Source organism: Chroicocephalus ridibundus, chromosome 22 (assembly GCF_963924245.1).
Source record: "Chroicocephalus ridibundus chromosome 22, bChrRid1.1, whole genome shotgun sequence".
NCBI classification, from domain to species: Eukaryota; Metazoa; Chordata; class Aves; order Charadriiformes; family Laridae; genus Chroicocephalus; species Chroicocephalus ridibundus.
In genome coordinates this window covers 2,045,594-2,064,982 of record NC_086305.1, presented here as the reverse complement: position 1 = coordinate 2,064,982, position 19,389 = coordinate 2,045,594, and the positions used below count along the sequence as shown (strand labels likewise).

General features: G+C 45.9%; 2 protein-coding genes across 5 annotated transcripts in view; one reads left to right on the top strand and one right to left on the bottom strand.

Moving 5' to 3' along the window:
- Positions 1–15,914, top strand: part of CPAMD8 (C3 and PZP like alpha-2-macroglobulin domain containing 8) — a 53,433-nt gene extending 37,519 nt beyond the window's left edge. For 2 of the 4 annotated variants that reach the window (XM_063358017.1, XM_063358016.1), the window contains exons 37-43: positions 3,856–3,930; positions 4,638–4,743; positions 4,833–4,943; positions 5,613–5,825; positions 6,265–6,339; positions 11,374–11,542; positions 11,860–15,914. In XM_063358017.1, coding sequence (XP_063214087.1) covers positions 3,856–3,930; positions 4,638–4,743; positions 4,833–4,943; positions 5,613–5,825; positions 6,265–6,339; positions 11,374–11,542; position 11,860 — 750 coding nt within the window. In that variant the 3' untranslated portion in view covers positions 11,861–15,914. Of the gene's footprint in view, positions 1–3,855; positions 3,931–4,637; positions 4,744–4,832; positions 4,944–5,612; positions 5,826–6,264; positions 6,340–6,983; positions 7,748–11,373; positions 11,543–11,859 lie in introns of those variants that run through there. The other 2 variants (XM_063358018.1, XM_063358019.1) reach the window with 2 other exon arrangements.
- A 249-nt stretch (positions 15,915–16,163) lies between these two features.
- On the bottom strand, positions 16,164–19,179 carry F2RL3 (F2R like thrombin or trypsin receptor 3). Its single transcript, XM_063358085.1, has 2 exons — positions 18,891–19,179; positions 16,164–17,933 (listed from the first exon to the last, which is right to left on the bottom strand). The coding sequence occupies exons 1-2, from the start codon at positions 18,979–18,981 to the stop codon at positions 16,858–16,860; spliced, it is 1,167 nt and encodes a 388-aa protein (XP_063214155.1). The 5' UTR covers positions 18,982–19,179; the 3' UTR covers positions 16,164–16,857.
- Between the last annotated feature and the right edge of the window lie 210 nt (positions 19,180–19,389).

Here is a 19,389-nt window from a genome sequence, read left to right as displayed (position 1 = left end):
ATGCATGTAAAATGTTTGGGGTTTTATTTGCCTGTTGTCCTTTGAGTGTGATATTCTCTCTCACGTGCAACAAATGGTGCAACAAACTGAATGTGGCTATTCAGAGGAGGCAGGACCACCAGTAGGAGGTCTCCAGTATCCCTGTGGTAACAGAAAGGAGGAAAATTAGGTGAGGGGGCCTGTAGTGGGTTTGCTTACTGTTTTATCTCCTCCTGCTGAAGGTGCTAGAGTGGCAGCCACTGGTACTGCTTTCAAATAAGCTCTTTCATAGTAATTTATATAAATAATGGCAGAAAAAAATATGGATGGAAACTTGGCTTAGGACCAGAGAACTCAAAATGGGACAGGAGGAGAACAACAGGATATCTTTATGGTGTTAAACCCATGGAATGTTTTATCAGCAGAGGGAAAGGAGGAGTAAAGGGAAGGAAAGAGTTGAAACAAAGAGTGCAAAGGAGTTTTCATTACAGAAGAGCACAAAAATTGTTAGGTCAAGTAACAAATCCCTGTACTCATTTTTCCTGAAGTGGGCTAAGAAGAAATTACAGGCATAGGAGTTCCTGTTGTCCAGGCTGTACTGAGTGAACACCTCCTGTACCGGTTTCAGCAGGGGACAAAGTGAAGAGTTTCTAAGCTGTGAGTCCTGAGAAGGTCCCATAAGCTCGTGTGTCACAAGGGACTGCACAGGTTCTGCGAGCTCAGTCCCTGGACTCCTTTCCTTTTCGCCAGGGCAGCTGTGCTCTGCCGTGAGGCTGGTCTGCACGGCTGGGCCAGACAGTAACTGTATTCAGTTACTACTAAAAGGCTGCTACACGCAGCAACCTCTGCCTGTGCTGTGTCTGATGGTTTACACTGAGCTGTGCTCTGGGCGTGTTGTACGTGTTCTAAGTAGAGGAAACACTGAAGACAACCGCGAATATACGATTAACATTAGGATATACACTCTGCAAGGAAACTCTGATTCTGGTTCCCCAATGAACTAGCTGCATGATGTTTCAAAACACTTTTGTTTGCAGCACCTCTTATTCTCTCTTATCTTCTAGCATGTTGCCATAATCCTTGTGCTCTGTGACACCAGCCTGTCTCCGATGTTTGGTTTCTCATGGCTTCAGAAATTCTTCTGTTGCATTCAGTGCCATCTCGCTGGTACCTCGGCACTGCTAGTTCCTTGAGCAGGTGCTGGTCAGCACTCCTACACCAGAAACAAACACTGGGCACACGGAAACTAGAGCAGAGAAACAGGGAGACTTACCCCCAGTGCTCGTGTCAGATAGATGCGTCAGTGTCTGGGAAGCCTGCCTCAGAAGGATGTCAGGTACTTCACGCCGTACATGCTTCTTCAGTGCTTCTCAGATGCAAAAGAGCTGGCTCAAAACCCACCGTTTTCAAAGTTCTTTGGGCAAAAAACTATGTATTGATGCCTTAATTTGGAGAGAGGATTCCCCTCTTGGGACTCAGTACTGGGCAGTCCCTTTCCATAACCAGACAGAATTACTTCCTTTGGGCAGTAGGAGACTTTGCTAAATTGGGAAGGATATTGCATCTTCAAGGGGCAATATTCCCCTTGAAGGGCTGAATTGCACCTTTCTTATTGCAGAAACCCTTTGCATATCTGTAAAGATGAATTGCAGGGACAAAGCTCAAGCATATATTTAGGTAGGCAGTGAAGATGCAGATACAACCCTAATGCGCGGCTATCAAAAGTGTATTGAAATCATGCTGACAAAACCAAAATTCTTCCGCTGAGGACCCAGTATTAGTTTTGTCTTGTATTTTGAACGCCACCTTCCGCAGAGCCGAGTCTGGTCATTCCCACTGCTGCCTTTTCTTGTTACCCTGGCCATTTCCCTCCCCTCGTGGTGCGGAGGGGCAGGGCTGTAAATCAGATTTCCTTGTTTGTTGTTTGGCCTCACAAGGCAGCAGTGTGCGCAGAGCGGGCCCACGCGCCGCTCCGGGGCACTGATGGTTAATGAATGCTCTGTTGCAGGGCCAGGGCAGCCCCCCTGGCTCTGCAGCCACAAATCCTTCTAATAATGCCGGGTGTCGACAAGGTCAGGAGGTCACCACAGGCTGGTATATATCAAGCTTCACCAGAAAAATGCAACTTTAGCTGAGCCGAGCATTTCCCGGTGGCGCCAGCCTCTCCAAGCCCTCATAAAAGGACTGTCTGCAGCCATCTACTGCTGAGTAATAACAGCCACCATCAGGCCCCTAAAATTATAAGGACAAATTAAATTGGCCCTTTCCATATTGTGTGGGACTTAAACACATGTTCCTTTGCTTGTTACAGTAATAGCAGGAAGCTGTGTGCAGGCTTTTACAACTAGAAGCACTATGCTGAAGAAATTCACAGTTAAAGCTGTTGGTAGCAGGTTTGGGCAAATTTCAGGAGAAATGCTTTTTGCTTCGTGTCATTCTAATGCGTAATAATAATAATGCTTTGTTCTCCTTTCCACAGAGTTTTCATTCTAAGATCTCAAAATAACTTAAGAACATTAAAAAAAAAAAAAAAAAAAGGCAGGGGGGACAAGAAACTATCATCCCTGTGTTGCAAAGGGAGTTGTCTGACAGAGAGGTTAAAGTAATAGGACAGTTTGGAGAATAGAATTAAAGTATCTGCTCTGGCCGTTACTTTGCTCCCCAAACTGAGATTCAAACACAAGAGGCCTGTTCCACAGACCACCATCTTCCCCAGCTTCTGGATTAAATGTTTTTCGCGTGACAGATGTATTCTGAATACAATTTATCAAAACATTAATGATTAATCGACTGATCAAGTACATACAGCGTGTCAGTCATTATAATATTGAGATGTTAGTATTCCAAATATGGAAAATCATAGGAGTAACTCTTTTGGAAATCTTAAAATAAAATTTTGTAGAATTATATCAGCTGATAGCATTTATGTTTTGGTGGTGATTAGTTAGCATTCTGTAGCAGGGAGATAGTTACTGGATTCTTCGGGGTGGTGCAGTAATTCCATAAACGAGGGCTCTTGCACTTTCCTCTGAAGCCCGTGATCACGAGATAGCTGCGGGCAGCAGCAGGAGATGAGCTGGAGCATTTTTACATAGGGCTGGGGAAGACCAGGGGCGGTAGCACCCCAGATGTGGGAAGTACTCTTAGATTGTCTTCTGATACTCCTTAGCCATGCGGGTTGTCCCAATAAATAAAAAGCCCAAGAAGAGGTAGTCTGTGGGCCTGGCTGGTACAATGCAAATGACAAATCTCTGGGCCTCAGGGCAGAGAAGATGAGTGGCCTGACCCCATGCATTAAAAGGGAGGATGCCTAGGGCTCTTTCAAATGGCTGCTCTTTTCAAATGTAAGGATTAATTTTCCTGGCAGAAGAATGTTCTGGATTTTTCAGCTGGTGGGAGAAGGGGACCTTTAATACCTGGTGCAATCCAGCAGCATAATTCCCTGGCGGCCTGAAGGACTGTAAATAAGAGACTTTATCGAGTGTTTTGGGGTCTCTGAGGTCTTGCTTGAGCCTTGGTACTGAAAACAACCTGGGAACTATTCGATTAGATGATGGATGATATGTCAGGCATAGTCTGAGGGAGATAAACGCACCAGGGACCAGGAGGAACACTCAGCACTGCGCACCTTGCCAGCGTTCCTCATCAGGTCACAGGAAAGAACAGAGATGGCTTTTTCCTGAGTCGTATGACAGCAACTGCGTTCCTCTTGGCGTTTCCCCTCTCACTGAAACGTCCCTTTCCAGCAGAAGAAAACGCTGGGTTTTAGTGTCTGATCAGTTTTCTAAGCAGTCTAAAAATCTTTCTTCTCTAATTTCAAACTGTTTTTTATAAAATGAGATGAAACTAAACCTGGTGATATTTTTTTCTCCCCAGTTATTGATGAACAAGCAAATTGGATTAAAACGATATGAAGTGGATGGAAGAAAAGTCCTTTTTTATTTTGATGAGGTAATGACTTTTTCTTATAAATATGTTGCTTTTCAGTGAAAGGCAAATGGCTGGTGCATGAGGCATGGATACAGTCTGCTGGCGTTGGCGCTCCCACGCAGATGAGGATTACCCTGCAGCTTTAATGAGCTGGTTGCTTGAGGCTCTTTTGAGGCGGGTGGGTGTTGTGGTTTTATTTGGAAAAGAAAGCATGATGGAGGCAGGTGATTAGCTTCAGCTGGGCAGATATCACTTAGTTTTTGCCTCAAAATAATCTCACCCTCAGGTACCACTAGCATTGCTAAAAGGATGGAGTATAAATGCAGTCTAATTCCGATCTCAGCACAGACCTGAGCGTGCAAGATGAGCTCTCTCCTGGCTCCGTCATCAGCAGTAAATTGTTAGGGAGTCGCATTAGTGAGCTGCCTGATGACGGGAGTGGTGTTAGGTAAGCCAGAGAATACAGCTGGCGTTTCAGGTTTGCCTTTCTGATGTTGTTGTATGGCAAGTATGTGCTTTAAAGGCCGGCAAAGTATCACGTGTTTTTACTCATCCTGTTTGGCTTTTATTCATTATCTTTGTCTCTATAACTGGTATTGGAGGTGTCTTCATTCTCCCCAGGTGTCCAGCACGGTGTGTTACATATGGGGCACATGCTATGTTTATTTGTCTCTCTCTTCACTTAAAGTGCAGTTCTTACAATGAGTCTTTTACATAATTTCATACAGATTCCTAGCCAGTGCATGACCTGTGTAAAGTTTCAAGCTTTCAGAGAGCATATAGTTGGGAAAACAGCTCCTGTTCCTATCAAAGTGTACGATTACTATGAGCCAGGTAGGTGCCCATTTTCCTTTGATTTTTGCCAGCATTAGAGCTCTAGGCATAAGGCTCAGTTGTGACTTCTCTTTCTTGCTGGCCTGCAGCTTTTGAAGCAACTCGTTTCTACAACGTGAGTGAAAACAGTCCCTTGGCTCGGGAGCTGTGTGATGGGCCAACGTGCAATGAGGTGGAAAGCTCGGCTAGCCAATGGGTTGGTAAGTTGCACCAAAGCCAAGCAGATTTTTTTGGAAAATGGAGCCCACAGACATACTTTCCAGGAGTTCAGAACTCAAAATTATATTTAGAGAAATGCTCTGTTTCACAGTATGTATTAGTGGAAGTTTTACAAAGGTCTGTGGGATTGCAGTATTAGACTTCAGACAGCCAGACCAATGTAGTCTGCTCTATGAAAGTGACTATTATGTGCTTCAGAGGCAAGATGTAATGTATAATTCTCGAAGAACCTGCACAAAGTGAGATGTGTTAATAAATGTAGAGGTAAAAACTCCTTAAAATGCAATTTGGTTTTCTTTCTCTAAAGTATCTTGCAATAGAGTTGCACAATTAACTGTGAGAAGATCGAACGTTTTCATGCATCAGTGAAAGCAATAACTTTCCTCGGAAACTATATGTTCCTTTCAATCCTCTATGTCATACAAAATAGTTGCTTTCTCCTGTATCTGCAGTCTGCTGCAATATGATTCTTTCAGAAAGACGACTTTGTTCCCAGAGCTTTTTATTCTACCAAGTTTGTAAATTCCTATGAGAAGTCTTAGGGAATTCAAGATGAAAACTTAGAGAAACAGAAGAAAATTGCCACTCCATCTTCCCCTTCCCCATGCTATGCAAAAATATTGCTTTGGATGTTTTTGTTTACTTTTCAGGCTTTGTTCACTCTGGACCGTGTAATAACATTTTCGGCTGCTTGGAGGATGAGTATTTTGAGCAGTGTATGTGTTCGCGAGACTGTGGCTACGATGGGGAGCCTGTGTGTGGATCAGATGGACAGATTTACACGAACCATTGCCAGATGGAAGTAGCATCGTGCAGGAATAATACGAGGATAGAACAGATGCCCATGCCTCAATGTTCTGCCTGTAGGTTTCATTCAGTTCCCTTTTCTGTTAGGATCTAGTTGCAGAACACTACAAATCCTCATCTAAGCAAATGATAGTTACATACGTGTGGTAGGGAAAAGAGGAGAATTCAAAACTTCCTATGTATTATTTTACTACTCATACTACAGAGGATTAAGTTATAAGAGCAGCTACCTTTCTGCTTAGCTCAGAATAACTGTTTTCTGTGTGAGTGCATTTTAACCAATCAGAATGAGCTTCAGAGCAGATGAGTGATACTGTTTTATCTGAAGTGAATAATCCTAGACATCCATGAAACGTAACGTTCTGTGGAGATTGTGCCTGGCCTTTCAAGACGTGCAGCGTAGTAGCTCAGTGAACTGAGTATGATGCGAACATTTTCTAGAGATTCATTAACAAATTTTACGACCAGTGCATTTATTTTTCTTCTTATTTATAGCCAAGAATTTGCCAGAAGAAAGGGAGACACACTCCCACACAGCTGAGCAACCCAGTGTTCAACAAACTCCAGCAGGTAATATCATACCTTTGCATTTATCCAAGGTTAAGGCTTATCCTGTCACTGTATAAAAGTATATATGACTCTTACGCACGTTTAAAGAAAGATGCCGAATGTCTCCATGTTTTCTAAATGACAGAACATTCAGAAACCAGAAAAAATGAAGGGATCAAGGAAAATTAAGATGATAGCTGTTCAACAACAGACTAGCTCTTCTAGTCCTTTTCCTTTCAGGCAATCTTGCATGAGACCTGCTCTATTCAGTGCATGTGCAAGATTTAGGCAACTGTTCACAGGAGTGGGCAAGTGGCCCTCCTGTTCTCAGCTTTGGTGTGTGAACAACTCGCACTCCGTGATCTTTTCTTCAATGTGAAGCTGGAAATATCACATTTAAAACCAGGCTGATGTAATGTGTTTCAACAAACAACTGAACAGGACATGACAACAGACCGAGCCATTGCAAGGACTAGAATCCAGGAGGATTAACTTTGTCCCTAGCAGTTCTGGGAAAAAATTGAGCTGGCAGTCTTGATTCCGTCAGAGCTGCTGTTTGGAATAAAGGGCTTTAGGGAGCAAAAATGTTACGGTCAGTAGATGGAGTAGCCAGGAATTTGGCTGCTCATTTTATTTGGTGCTTATGTTCATACACTTTTTTCCAGGGCTCATGTCGAACTTGCTCATGGCTCACAATAAATCTCACCAAGAAGCAGCAGAGGGTCAATAGAATAGTTTGTTTCATGCTGTTTCTAGTAAATAAACTGGACTAGATTTTTCCTGGCTGCTTTCCACTCGTTAATTTTCCCCTGGCCTCTAACTCTCCTAAGAAATCGGTAAAACAAGTTAATTCTTCAAGAGAAGATTCTGTGCCTTCTCGTGTCCTTTTTGTGCACCGGAGTTCAGACTAGCATGTGTCCCGCGTGAGAGACACCATCCCGTTCTTTGCCCTTCCTCCGCACTACAGAAATCAGTGGACAGTTCTCTTATTAAGGTGTAAAAGCATGGGGAATATTCCATCGTGGCTGTTTCTGTGGGTCATTCCATCGTAAAGTGGTTAATGTCTCTCCTGTTTTCCCTCCCTTTGTTTCTGGACTTAATGTGAATGTATATATCGGATTTCTGTCTGTTAGACTAACTGAGATGAATGCGTGTTGCCTTTTATTCTGTGCAAATGCTATGTACTCAGCATGGAAACTGTGTTTGCAACCTGAACCCTTTAAAGCAGCATTCCCAGACTGCTCTGTAGGGCACTACTGGTATGCAAGGCCATACTAAGTGTTTTGATGCTGGTCTACAAAATGGGACTGCCATTACATTATTTTAAAATAGAAACTTTATAGTAAAAATATGGTTACCTGGGGAAAAAATTGTGGAACTTGATGGTAGTCCACAATCCAAAAATTTTTAGAACAGTGTTTCTGAAATAATCTGCATTAAAGTATTTGTTGAAGAAAAAATAGCCCTCTGGTTTCTGTTCTAAGCAGACAAAAGCAATGTTGGCTCAGAAGGCTATCAATAAGAGCAAAAGTGGAAATTCTGATTTTTGTGTGTGTGTGTGTGGCATTTTTATACAGATATTAGATTAGCAAATCTGTATGCCGTACGGATGTGTTTGTCGAAGCACAAGCATTTAGAGCTGGCTTTGTTGTAGATCTGCGAGTGTTCAATCTGAGTCTCCTGGAAGGCGGATCCCCTTCTGAACCCAGCTGCGTGAGCAGCCATGGCAGAGTGAGCATTCAGAAATAAAACTGACTAAATCCTGCATCAGGAAAAGCTCCCAGCATGTGATTTTCATTAATCCTCTGGGCTCCTCTCAGGTCAACCACACGGTACATGAATCAAAGTTTAACAAATGAATGAATCCCTCTTTATACACGGGTCTCATTTGGACTCACTGGTTTGTTAGCACTGAAGCATGTGATTGGTTTAAGTCGGCTCAGGTGCTCTGCGTTTCTAGTGAAAGTTCTGATGAGCCATGTCTAAATCTGTGATTTCCTAAAAGGATGCAAAACTCCAGGAGCCAAATCAAGCTTAGGGCACGTTGGTGAAACTGCCTCAGTGTGTTAATCTGCAGGAAATACCACTTTCTCGGAGAACCTCGTGGTGTTTATATTGTCTGAAATCCTTCTGTATTTGCCATATGACTGGTGCGGGCTCGGCTTGGTTTGATTGATGCTTTCATTGTTAGCGCTTGTCTGTGTTACCCCAGTGATGGAAACAATGAGAGCCAGCTTCCTTCCAGCAAACAGTGGGGAACTTCGTAATGTGTTCGGGCTCACTCTGGCAAACACAGACGTGCAGCGTAGTTCCATATACGCCCCTGAGTTAGCTAGAATAAACGACAGCTTTTGAGTTATGCTATGCAAGGTAAGCGATTGTACATAGATGGTCCTGAAAAATCAGGATGCAGTGCTTCTTGCAGCACCTAGCTATCATCAAAGCATTTTAAAATGCCTTTCAAAAGTCTGCAGCAGATGTCGCAGCAAGTGAGGCAGAGTGGCTGAGGTTTGATCTTAAGACTGTAGCTTTCTTTTGTACAGATGGGTAGATCCTCTTCGCATCTTTAGAAATATTATCTGGACTGAGAGGGAAGTGTGCAGCGGGACAGACTCCGCTGAAACAATTCATGTTGAATCCCCTTCCTCAGCTGTTCTTTCTCACAGGTGAATTACTGAGACCAGGAGGGACGGAACAGGAGTTTGACACGTAGTACGGACCCACCTCTGCCTCTAAGCACTGAAGCTCTGCTAGTATGCTTTCACAGCCCGGTCCTGTCGTATTTGTTTGGACTGAAATCTCCTGGGGCAGGACTTTGGTTGCTCACTGGAGTATCAGTATCTGAAATGCCTCTCTGTGGTTTCCTAAGATCGTTGTCTCACTAGACTACAAAAACACGGGTGGATGTCAGAGCCTCAGGGGTCCTCAGTAGCTCTGATTAACAGCTCTCTGATGAAGTGGTGCTTTGATTGCTTCCATAGATCATTAATGCTCTTCTGAAATTGCCTAGATCTTCTCTGCCAGAAGTACTAAACGTATAGCCGCCGATGTTGGAAGACAGTATGTTGATATCACGGTAATGTTGTGATTCCACGTGTATTTGATCGACATGTGGGGCAGCAGCACGCGGTGGTACCGGTGCTGCTCTGAGGAGGCAGCACTCCCGCATTCGTGCTGCCTGAGCCCCCCAGCCTTCTCCCCACAGCTGGAGCCCTCTTGGTTGTGCAGTTCTGCTCTAGCAGTTAGAAGGGCCAGTAGCTGGAAGAAAATTCTGGGTGGTATTGTGATACTTTTATTTGGGGGGGGGGGGGGGGGGTGTTATTTTTTAAAAAAATTAAATGCCATCACCCGTGGCTAGCTGCTAACAGGAACACCAGAGTGAGCTCTGCTTCCAGGTGGAGTCATCTCGCAACACCCCCTGGCAGGCGCATTATTCGCAGCACCGCTGTTCTTTTAGGCTTGGTTGAACTGGCAGTGGGCCATTTTCCCTTTCACCCCATCGGTGTTCAGCAAACATTGGCTGAGGCACAAACATTTGGAGATGGGGGAGTGGTTTGTACGCAACAGGAAACGTCGGCCTTTCCTCTTTGCTTTGATTCCAGTGCTGCATTCCTGGGAAGAGTGAGGTCTGTGATGTTAATTCTGTCCCTGGTGGACAGCAATCATCCATTCATAGAACGAGCTCATGGTCTGGCAGGTTCTCACGTGGAGAAGGCCAAGAAGCAGCGAACACAGAGACTGACTCCGCTTTCAGGCGAGCGTTCCCTCGCCTAGGGCTGAGCCTGTTGCTGGGAGGATGTGGGAGGCAATGGAGAAGAGCCTTCAAATATTTTTATTTCTGGAGAACAAACATTTTCAAAGGCCTTGATGAGCGTTTTCCTTAAATAAAGCCAACTCGGGGCGGAGGGCGGGGGAGAGACTTTTCCTCCCTGCAACAGCTACGTTTCAGTGGTCGCTTTGGTTTGGATTAGAGCAGTGTATACAGAGAACAAACAGGAAAGATGGAGAGCTGAGCTGCCTTGAGGAACAGTTTAGCAAACGGGGACCTATTGATATTCCTAGAAGTTTTATCTTGCAGTCTTACTCTCTGGACAGTGAGCGATCAGCCAGCGCAGAGAGGCACAGCCTGTTCTGAGTGGGATACGCACTGAGTGACCGACCTGCCCGTGCCTTAGTGTCGACTGGAGCGAATGCAAGGAGGATAAATACACGTTTCTGCCTGCGATGTCTCTGTTCCCATCTTAAACGATGGAAGTTTCTCAGTGGTTTGTGAGGGTGCTGAAGCAGATGTATGTCAGCTACTGCTAGGTCAGGCTGAGGGAGAAGTGAGTGGCTTTGATGTAGGGTCCTGGCCTCTTGTGCCAAAATCTTCATTCTTGTTGGGCTGAAAAGAAATCTTGCGCATGTTTTTCATGACGTGCACCAAGTAAACTGCTCCATCGCAGTCTGCCCTCTAGCTTTGTACCTTACTTTTATAAAATGGGGCTTAAAAGAGCACACACGTTACACATATTCGTATGGATTGGTCTCTCCTTAACTGAGGTACGTGGCTTGGACCAAGTCAAAGGAGAAAGATGTATTTTCAGGGTGCAGAGAAACTCATCTGTGACATCTGGTGTTCCCAAAGATACCTCTTACTTTTATCTCACTATATATCAGGGTGAACTTGTTCCTAACTTAAGCACCTCAGTTAATTAGATGCTTTAAAAGGAGACTTTGAGAATTTTTTTCATATTACATGGCTCTTTTTTCTTTTTTTTTCTATGATTCCTTTCATTTTTTTTTCCAGTGCCCAGGTCTGAGATTCGGAGATTAAAAATTCTGATTTACAGTAGCTTGTCTCCTTGCACGTGAATCTGAGCACACACATGCAGGTCCATTGACGTGTGTAGCCTCATTTAGTTGCATAAGGCACTCATTTGGCCCCTGATTTGCCTCCCTAATTAAAATGTCTTTCTCTTATGTCATTCCCCTTCTCCGTGATGCAATATATGATGCCAAAATGCAGTTTCTTTGGCTAAAGCACGACCTGAGACTCTCTGGTTTCCTTTCCAGCAGAGGAAGGCCCTCCGCTACAGACAGATCTGTCGTACTACTCCTATGAATATGACCCGGACCCCTATGCATCGGAAGCGGATGTTTTTGAGATTGTGGCAGAACTGACAACAGCAAGCACGTTAAAAGAAGTGGACAAGACTCAGGAAGCAGTGACCACAGTAGAATGGTGAGCCGGAGAGCGGGGGATCACAAATCTGGTTTGAGAGTCAATATACACTGTACTAACTCATTTGTTGGGTCAAATGTATTTGGTTCCTCAAAAGGGCCATTCTTACAAGTGAATTCCTAACCTCTTTAGCAAGGAACCACCAGGAACAAGATCTTGCTAGGGTGGCATTTAAAAGTCTTCATGACTCGAACGTCTCCATCCCTCGCAGAATAAAAAGTGACCTTTAAAGCTTTTCTCTGTCCAGCCCCAGTGAAGTTTCACAAAGATACGTAATGAGAAAGTGACTTTTCTTCATTATGTTCTCTTTTCAACAGAAATATATAATTTAAATACAGAGAAGAGGCTCAGAATCAACTCCTGTATGAGTTTGTTCCTACAGACGACCTGCTGCAGAACAGAAACTGAACGATGACTACTTCCTGATGCACTCAGAACTGTAGGCTTTGCTGCCCCATGGCGGGGGATCGGGAGCGCTAAGGGGGACACTCAGCATTATTTTTCTGTCAGTTTTTCTGCCTTTTGTGCATCCTCTTTGGGGTACTTCCAAGGATGAGAGACCAATATGCTGTGCCCTCTAGGTGAGAAAAATAGGGGCTGGAATTCAAACCTATAGACCATTTCCAAGTGTTTTCTCTACTATCAGAATACTGCAAATGCCATTTCCTAGCTACAATTAGAAGCTAAGTCCAGGCCTTGTGCTTAGCTGAACTGCTGTTTGAGGAAAGATGGCTGAGAAGTTTTCTCTCAAAGTATAACAATAAAAATCAGTGTGTTTTGCTAATTATGACATAGCAAGAGGCTGATCGTCTTCCCCAGCCCCTAAGTCTGCTGCACCCACAACAATGTCCCACAAGAGAAGAACTTCCCTATTGGCTCCGTGTTCAGGGAAGTTCTTGGGAGGTACGTTTTACTAGAGAAAAGTGAAATCCACTGTCAGGGCTGAAAGGTTTGGCTGTCCACCAGAGGACTGCAGGCTTCGGACGGGGAAGTTTGCCAGCCAGAGCAGCGGCAAGGGTTAGGTGGGTGAGCCCTCTTCACGTTGCACTATATGCCGACGGGGGCTGCTTGCAGCCTTCCCAGCCCCTCTCCTCCCTGTGACCCTGGCATGAAAGTAAAGCTGACCCAACGCGCAGTCCTTTTAAATGCTTGCCTGACTTCACCAGTCACTTTTATTCTGCTCCCAGTAGGATTCCCCATGCGATGGTTGTTCTGGATATGGTAATCTATGCATGGGCCCTGGGTCTGCTGGCCAGTACAGATCACTGGTGTCAGAGTGGACGCCCTTAGACTGACCTGCCCCAGGCAATGCGGCAAAACTAAAACCAAAAGCTTTGTGTTTCCAAAAGTGCAGGAGCCAAGATTTTTTTTGTTTCCCTTCCTGCCTGGAGCAGCATTGTTCTCTTTGGAGGAGTTACATGCAATTGCCTGTTGCAAAATAGTATTAATATTTTATCTTCCCAATTCTATTGTTACCAGGACCCAGAGTGGGATGGAAACCCCTTTTGAGGGTGTTTATTAGTGAATGGAAACAGGAAAAAGCCCAGTTCCATTCATTTTCAGGGCTTGTTTACACAGGAACTATAACAAGAATGTATCCCAGCATTAGACATTGCATTCCAGAATAAAGGCAACTTTATTCCAGAAAAATGTCCACATGGGGACAAACCAGGAGGTATCCCAGAAGTTGGGCATATGTAGTTTCCAGTCTTTTTCTGTCTGGGACCAGATATTTGCAGAATGTAGTTGACATGATGAAGGTCTGGGTCTTAAAGTTCCCAGGGATTTCAGAACCGCTTTGTTGGCGCGTTTCCAAGCCTTTCTTCGTGGCCACACTGAGCTATCCTCGCAGGATCCTGACGTGGCTGCTGCCTGTATGTATCCACTGCCTCTCGGCAGAGGGTTTTGCCACGTCTCTTCAGTGTGCATGAACAGACCGTGTCCTCACTGTGTCCGCACAGCACGGCAGAAGCACTGGCGGCTGCATTCCTGTCTGGCAGGTAAATAAATGCCTTTAAACTAAATTCCATCTCCTGTAAGCGACTGGCCCGGCAGCCACTGGCTATTGTGTACACACGCAGGACTGAGTCAATATTTATCCCCTGGGTAAATAGCAGACCTAGTGTGAGCTGCAACAAGAGTTGTTTCTTTTTTCTTTTCTAAATATCAAAGCTGCACAATACAAACCCTGCTGTTTGCTGGTTCCAGCCTCAGCTGTTTAATGCTTTGAGTCTGGGAGAACGAGACATTCAGTCACCCTGATAATGTCTGTGTGACTGGCTTCCCACAAAAGATGGGTCCTATGCTCTGGATTCTTCAGTCTCTTGTCCTCTGTCCCTTTCTGGCCTTAGTTTCCTTGTCTCGTCCATTGTATGCTTCTGGATAGATATTTGAAGTAATTTTACATTGCTTGGTCCTCTCATAGATCCTTGGGCAGTCCAACAGCATCACCGCTGGGGACAAGGAGATGAAGGGAGGGAGTTCCAGCCAAGTATCAAACCTGACTTTCTTCACTTTCCTCAGGCTCTGGTGCATGTAATGTACTAATTTAAGATGCAGACACCTCCCCGTTGCTGCCAGCTAAATAATTCCCCCTGGTAGTGCCAGCCCATCAATCAGGGCCTTGTTCTGTGGGGTCTCTGTGAAGAAGAAAAGCCAGAGAGACCCAGACCCTCAGAAGGCAAAGGCAGAGCAGCCTTAGCGTCCTCGATCAGAGCCGGTTAGAGCAGGACAGTGCGTGTGGGGTCGTGTGCCAGGGTTTCAGGCTGCACCTCGAGTGCTTCTTCACAGAAGCTTCTCTGGCACTTTCAGGGAAATCACTAGTCCATCTGCTCTTGGCAGCCTCCGCCTCCCCCCAGTCTTGCCACACTAAACTAGCTCCTTTCTGTAGTTTAAAAAAAAAAAAAAAAAAGTCATTTTATTTAAGGATTTGAATAAAAGAACCTGCAATTACACAGTTGTGGTTGCCTTTTCTCCCCGATCACAGGAGTAAAGGAGCAGGTCTGTCTCTCTGTCCACAGCTTTCCCCTCTCCCAGATTTGTTGTTCACATTTCTCATAATCACAGTTAATTCTTATCCAGGAAGAAAATTTTCCTAGATTATTTTCCTTCCATTCTTCAAAATCCTACTTGGAATACAGAAAGTCTTTAGGACGCGGTCCGTGAGAACCACTGGACACAGCATGGCCGCATTGGACTCAGCGTTATTCATAGGCTTTGCCCAGTTCTGACTCTGAAGTTGTCGGTCACGCTCCCCGACAGCACAAGGACAACTCAGCACTGAAAACTCAGGCTCCAGCTTCGTGAAGACCAGCTAATCAGAGTTTGGACAGAGTGGGTGGATTGATTATGATTTTATTTTTTTTCTCACGAAGGAAGACACCAACTCGGTGGTGGAAAGCCAGCAAGGACAGCAGGCCTGCTGCTGCTTTGGGCTTTGACTTGTTTCTGGCTTAGAGGCGTTCGCCTCCCTCTGTCAGAGAGATCTTCTCCTTCCCTTTTTCTCATGGTCCCTCACTGCAAAAGGAGAAAAGTGCCAGTGGGTTTGTAAGACGCAGAGACTCCTACTTACATCAAGTTGTGTTACTGAATAGCTGCAGCAGTGCTAGTTATCAGTGATTTTTGCTTGCAATCCTTTCAATGAAATTAATATTTATATATTTGTAACTGTACGTTATGCAGAGTAATCATTACCATGGTATTTATTTTAAAGCAATAGTTCCCTTGTTCTTTCTTGTCCAACTGTTTGGTCTCGCCTCTTCTGCTTCTTAATCAGCCTCAGTAGAAAACAAATACCAGAATGTTCATCTTGCTGGAAGACCATCATTGAAACAGCAGCACTTGCTCTGCTGATGTCGACTATTGACATGTAATGCACAATAACCTGGTTTTCACTATCGTGAATAGATGATCTATTTAGAAAACCTCAGCCCCGTTTGCAGTTGGGTTTTGGGTTTGGGTTTTGTTGGTTGGTTTTGTGGGGGTTTTTTTTGTTGTTTTTTAGTAGGTGCTATGTGTGAGTGAGTGGCGATAGCCCTGGCTGCAGCAGGTCTCCTTGTGCTCAGGAGCTGGCGCATCCCCCGCGCGTGCGGTGCCGCACCCATAGGAGACAAGCTCTAGTTTTTCACCTGCGTTTCGCCCCCGCACACATATGTACACGCAAACAGCTCTAGGACCGTTTTTGTTTTGTTCACACAAATCTTAGCAAGTCTGAGTCCAGAAAAGGTTTTGGTTTAGATTCTGATAAATATTTTATTAAAAACTGATTTTAAGACAATTTTGTCTGCCTCTTCTTATTATTCACATTGTAGGCTGTAAGTTTGTTTGATCGTAGTTATGGTGAGGACAGAAGTTGTGTCCGTACCAGTAAAACCAAAGAATTCAGGAACTCTGAGGAGGTTTATCACTCATTTTTCGACCTTGCTGCTCTTGAGATATGCCCTAGTTGTGTCTGGGAGATGAGCTGGCTGCATTTTGCCAAATTTGCAACAGGTTTGGTCACTTGTTTCATAGGAGACAGCTCTTGATTGTGTGTGACATTACACCAAAGAAGTGTGGAGTTCTAGAGCAAGGGTTTTCTCAATTCCTTTAATATTTCCCTTCAAAAGACATAATATTTCTTTAAAATCCATTACTACAGTCTTTGTCCTAAAGAAATTATGGATGCCAAGGGTCATTTGCAAAAATAAGGATTAGTGAATGGGATTTTTACACTTGTTACCAACGACGGGCTGACATTAATTACTGTGCTGTTGCTTACTAATCAAGCCAAGAATGTGTTTGCTAGAGAAGCCAGTGCTCTGTGTTCTCTTGACAGAACCTTTGAGTCCAGGGGAATACCTTTCACAGAGGCATCTCCTAGTACTTTTGAAACGTTTAGAAATGTGGTTCTGCAAGTGCCTGTTCTTTTTCAGTTTTAGGTGAAGGGAATATGCGTTCAAGGACAGCAAGCAAGTCAGTAGCAGCGAAGGAGATAGAACACAAATAGCAATCAGTCTGCAAAAACCGCATTAGGAAAACCAGACCTAGGTCTATTGGCAAAGAGCATCCCTGGCAATGTGTGACCAGCATGCGGTGTCCCCGTAACAGATCTGTACGTGCTCAGCACTCCACATCTTGGCTGGACTCCACGCCTCTCGAGGAATCCTGTGCTCCAGGTTTATTCAGTTTTAGCTGTGCAGACAGGAGAAAGGACTCGTGTCCTGGAAAATACTGCTCGCTGCTCTGGATGAAGCCTGTGAGATCCCGGTGTCGTCTTCATCTCATCCCCAGTGTATGTTGTGGGTGCCTTGGGAGCAGGGAGCTGGGGTGGAGGCTTACACCAGTGAATCTTTGGAACTTTTTTGTGGGAGTGTTTCCTTGGAGGTTTTTAGCGATGTGGTGTTTTGTTTTCTGTGACTGAAGAATCTCCTTCTCACCTTATCCCGGAAATCTTCCGAAACGTAGTAGTAGACGAAGGGATCGGCGCAGCTGTTGAAGGTGCTGATGGCCAGGCTCACCATGTAGCCGATATACAGGTTGCCGTACAGCTTGGACTTGTAGCTGGAGTAATGAATGAGGAGGAGAACGTTGCTGGGGGTGTAGAAGGCCACCAGTGTGAACACCACGAGAGCTGTGAGCTTCATAGAGTAGGAGTAGCGCTTCCCGCTGCGCAGGAGGGCTCGCAGTACTGAGCAGTAGCTGAACAGCATCACCACCAGAGGAGCGAGGAACGCGCAGGCGATCAGGCAGATGAAGTAGTAGAAGTAATACCTGTCATCCTCCTGCCTGGGGACGACGTCGTGGCAGATAGTGATGTCTGCTCTGTACAGGGGGTACGACTGCTGCTGCAGGGTCAGGGGCAGGGTGAGGACGGCAGCGCAGAGCCAGATGGCCGTGCAGGTGCAGGCAGCGAAGGTCGGCGTGCGGAAAGAACGCGAGAAGAAAGGATGCACCACGGCCAGATACCGGTCGACGCTGATGCACGTGAGCAGCAGCACTGAGCAGTACATGTTCCCGTAGAAGAAAGCGGTGGTCAGCCGGCACAGGCCTTCCCCAAAGGGCCAGTTGTTCCCCAGGAAATAGTAGAAAATCTTGAAGGGCAGCACCAATATGAGCAGCAGGTCTGCTGCGGCCAAGTTCATCAGAAAGACGGTGGAGGTCAGCTTCTCAGTCCTGGTGGCCAGGACCCACAGGGCCAGCCCGTTTGAAGGCAGCCCCACCAGGAAGACGAGGGTGTAGAGGCAGGGGATGAGCCGCACAGTGACCACGCTGCCCAGCTGAGCACGTGTGGCCTCGTGTATCAACAGGTACGTGACGTTGTTTATGGTTGCCTTTTCCCCAGGGATGGCTCGGGGACATGGTGTGATCTCTGGTGTCGTCACCTGCTCGTCGGTGATGTTCTGGGAGTAATCTGCCAAATAAATGCAGTCTGTTAACCTGCTGTTTGTGCAGTTCCCCTTGTGCTTTGCAGAGCAGGCTGCGTATGCAACACCCCAAACACTGAGGTTTGCATTTTACGTCGGGGTCCCTAGAAGTGGGAGTATTCTATAAAATGCTGTTGTGTGATGGGCAGAAAAAGCTGGCTGGCAGAATTAGGTGCACAGGAGTAACCATCAGCAACCTTACTGAAAACGTACACAATCCTTGTCGTGTGGCTTCCCACAGCTCACAAATGATCGCTGTGTGGTACAACTGGGGGAACTGGGGAGCCAGAGTGCCAAGCCTCTGCCCAGCTTTCAAAAGAACCCGAAGATCTGGGGCCACTCCAGGGTAAAGTCGTGGCTGCGGGAGTCTAAATTTTACCTAAAGATTTTGGTTTCAGGGGCTCTCTCCTCTAATTTTTCTTCCTCTTTCTAGTTTTTTCCACCCCAATTTCTTTCTGGGACGTATCACCTTCTGTCACCTCCTGCTTCAACTCAAGTATGCGCGAATCTCAATGAGAGTGAGCTCCCATGGGATCACAGAATCACCGAACGTCGGGGCGGGAAGGGCCCTCTGGAGATCGTCTCCTCCAGCCCCTGCCAGAGCAGGGTCACCCAGAGCAGGTGGCACAGGAACGCGTCCAGGGGGGTTGGAATGTCTCCAGAGACGGAGACTCCCCCACCTCTCTGGGCAGCCTGCGCCAGGGCTCTGCTGCCCTCACAGCAAAGAAGTTCCTCCTCGTCTTGAGATGGAACTTCCCATGTCCCAGTTCGTGCCCGTTGCCCCTTGTCCTGTCACCACTGGGAAGAGCCTGACCCCATCCTTTAAAAAATAGCTTTAAAAAAATGGATAGCTTTTGAAAATGAGTTTTCAGGGATCTTAAAAAGGTACGAAGTATCCAGTACTTTAAGAAGAAGCAATTTTTCACCCAAAGACACGCACTCACCATCGTAGTCTGAAGACGCCAGGCAGAGTCCCCAAAAGGCGCAGCACAGCACAAGCCTGTGTGCCAGCCGTCCCTTCCCGAGGGTCTCCATCCTGCTGCGGGATCCACCAGCGTGCTGCTGTGCTCAGCGCTGTGTGGGAAACGCAGGATTAGTGACCCTGCTTGCGCATTTCCTCCTGCTGCTCCTTAACTCACGGAAGCACCAGGCTCAGCCCGAGAAGGATGAGGCGTATGGGGGCTGTCACGACATGCACGAGTGCGCGTTGCCCAAGTGGAGACTTAGCTCCTGTGTCAGACGCCGGACGGGGAGGGACACACGTATCCAGATCCAGTGTATATTGGGGACGTACTTCATCATCAGAGCTAGACGATGGCTCCAGTGACTTATTTGGGCCTCCTTCCTGCTGCAGAATGTTCCTGGAAATAACAAATGTGGTCAGATTTGATGCTATTTGAATTTGGTTTAGTATGTAAGCTGAACTTCTGACCTCCTGTGTCA

Bases quoted from the DNA above. Each gene is read 5' to 3' on its own strand.
- F2RL3 (XM_063358085.1), bottom strand. From the start codon at position 18,981: ATGGAGACCCTCGGGAAGGGACGGCTGGCACACAGGCTTGTGCTGTGC. The intron at 17,934-18,890 runs GTGAGTGCGTGT...TTTATTTGGCAG, and splicing joins GGCGTCTTCAGACTACGATG to ATTACTCCCAGAACATCACC.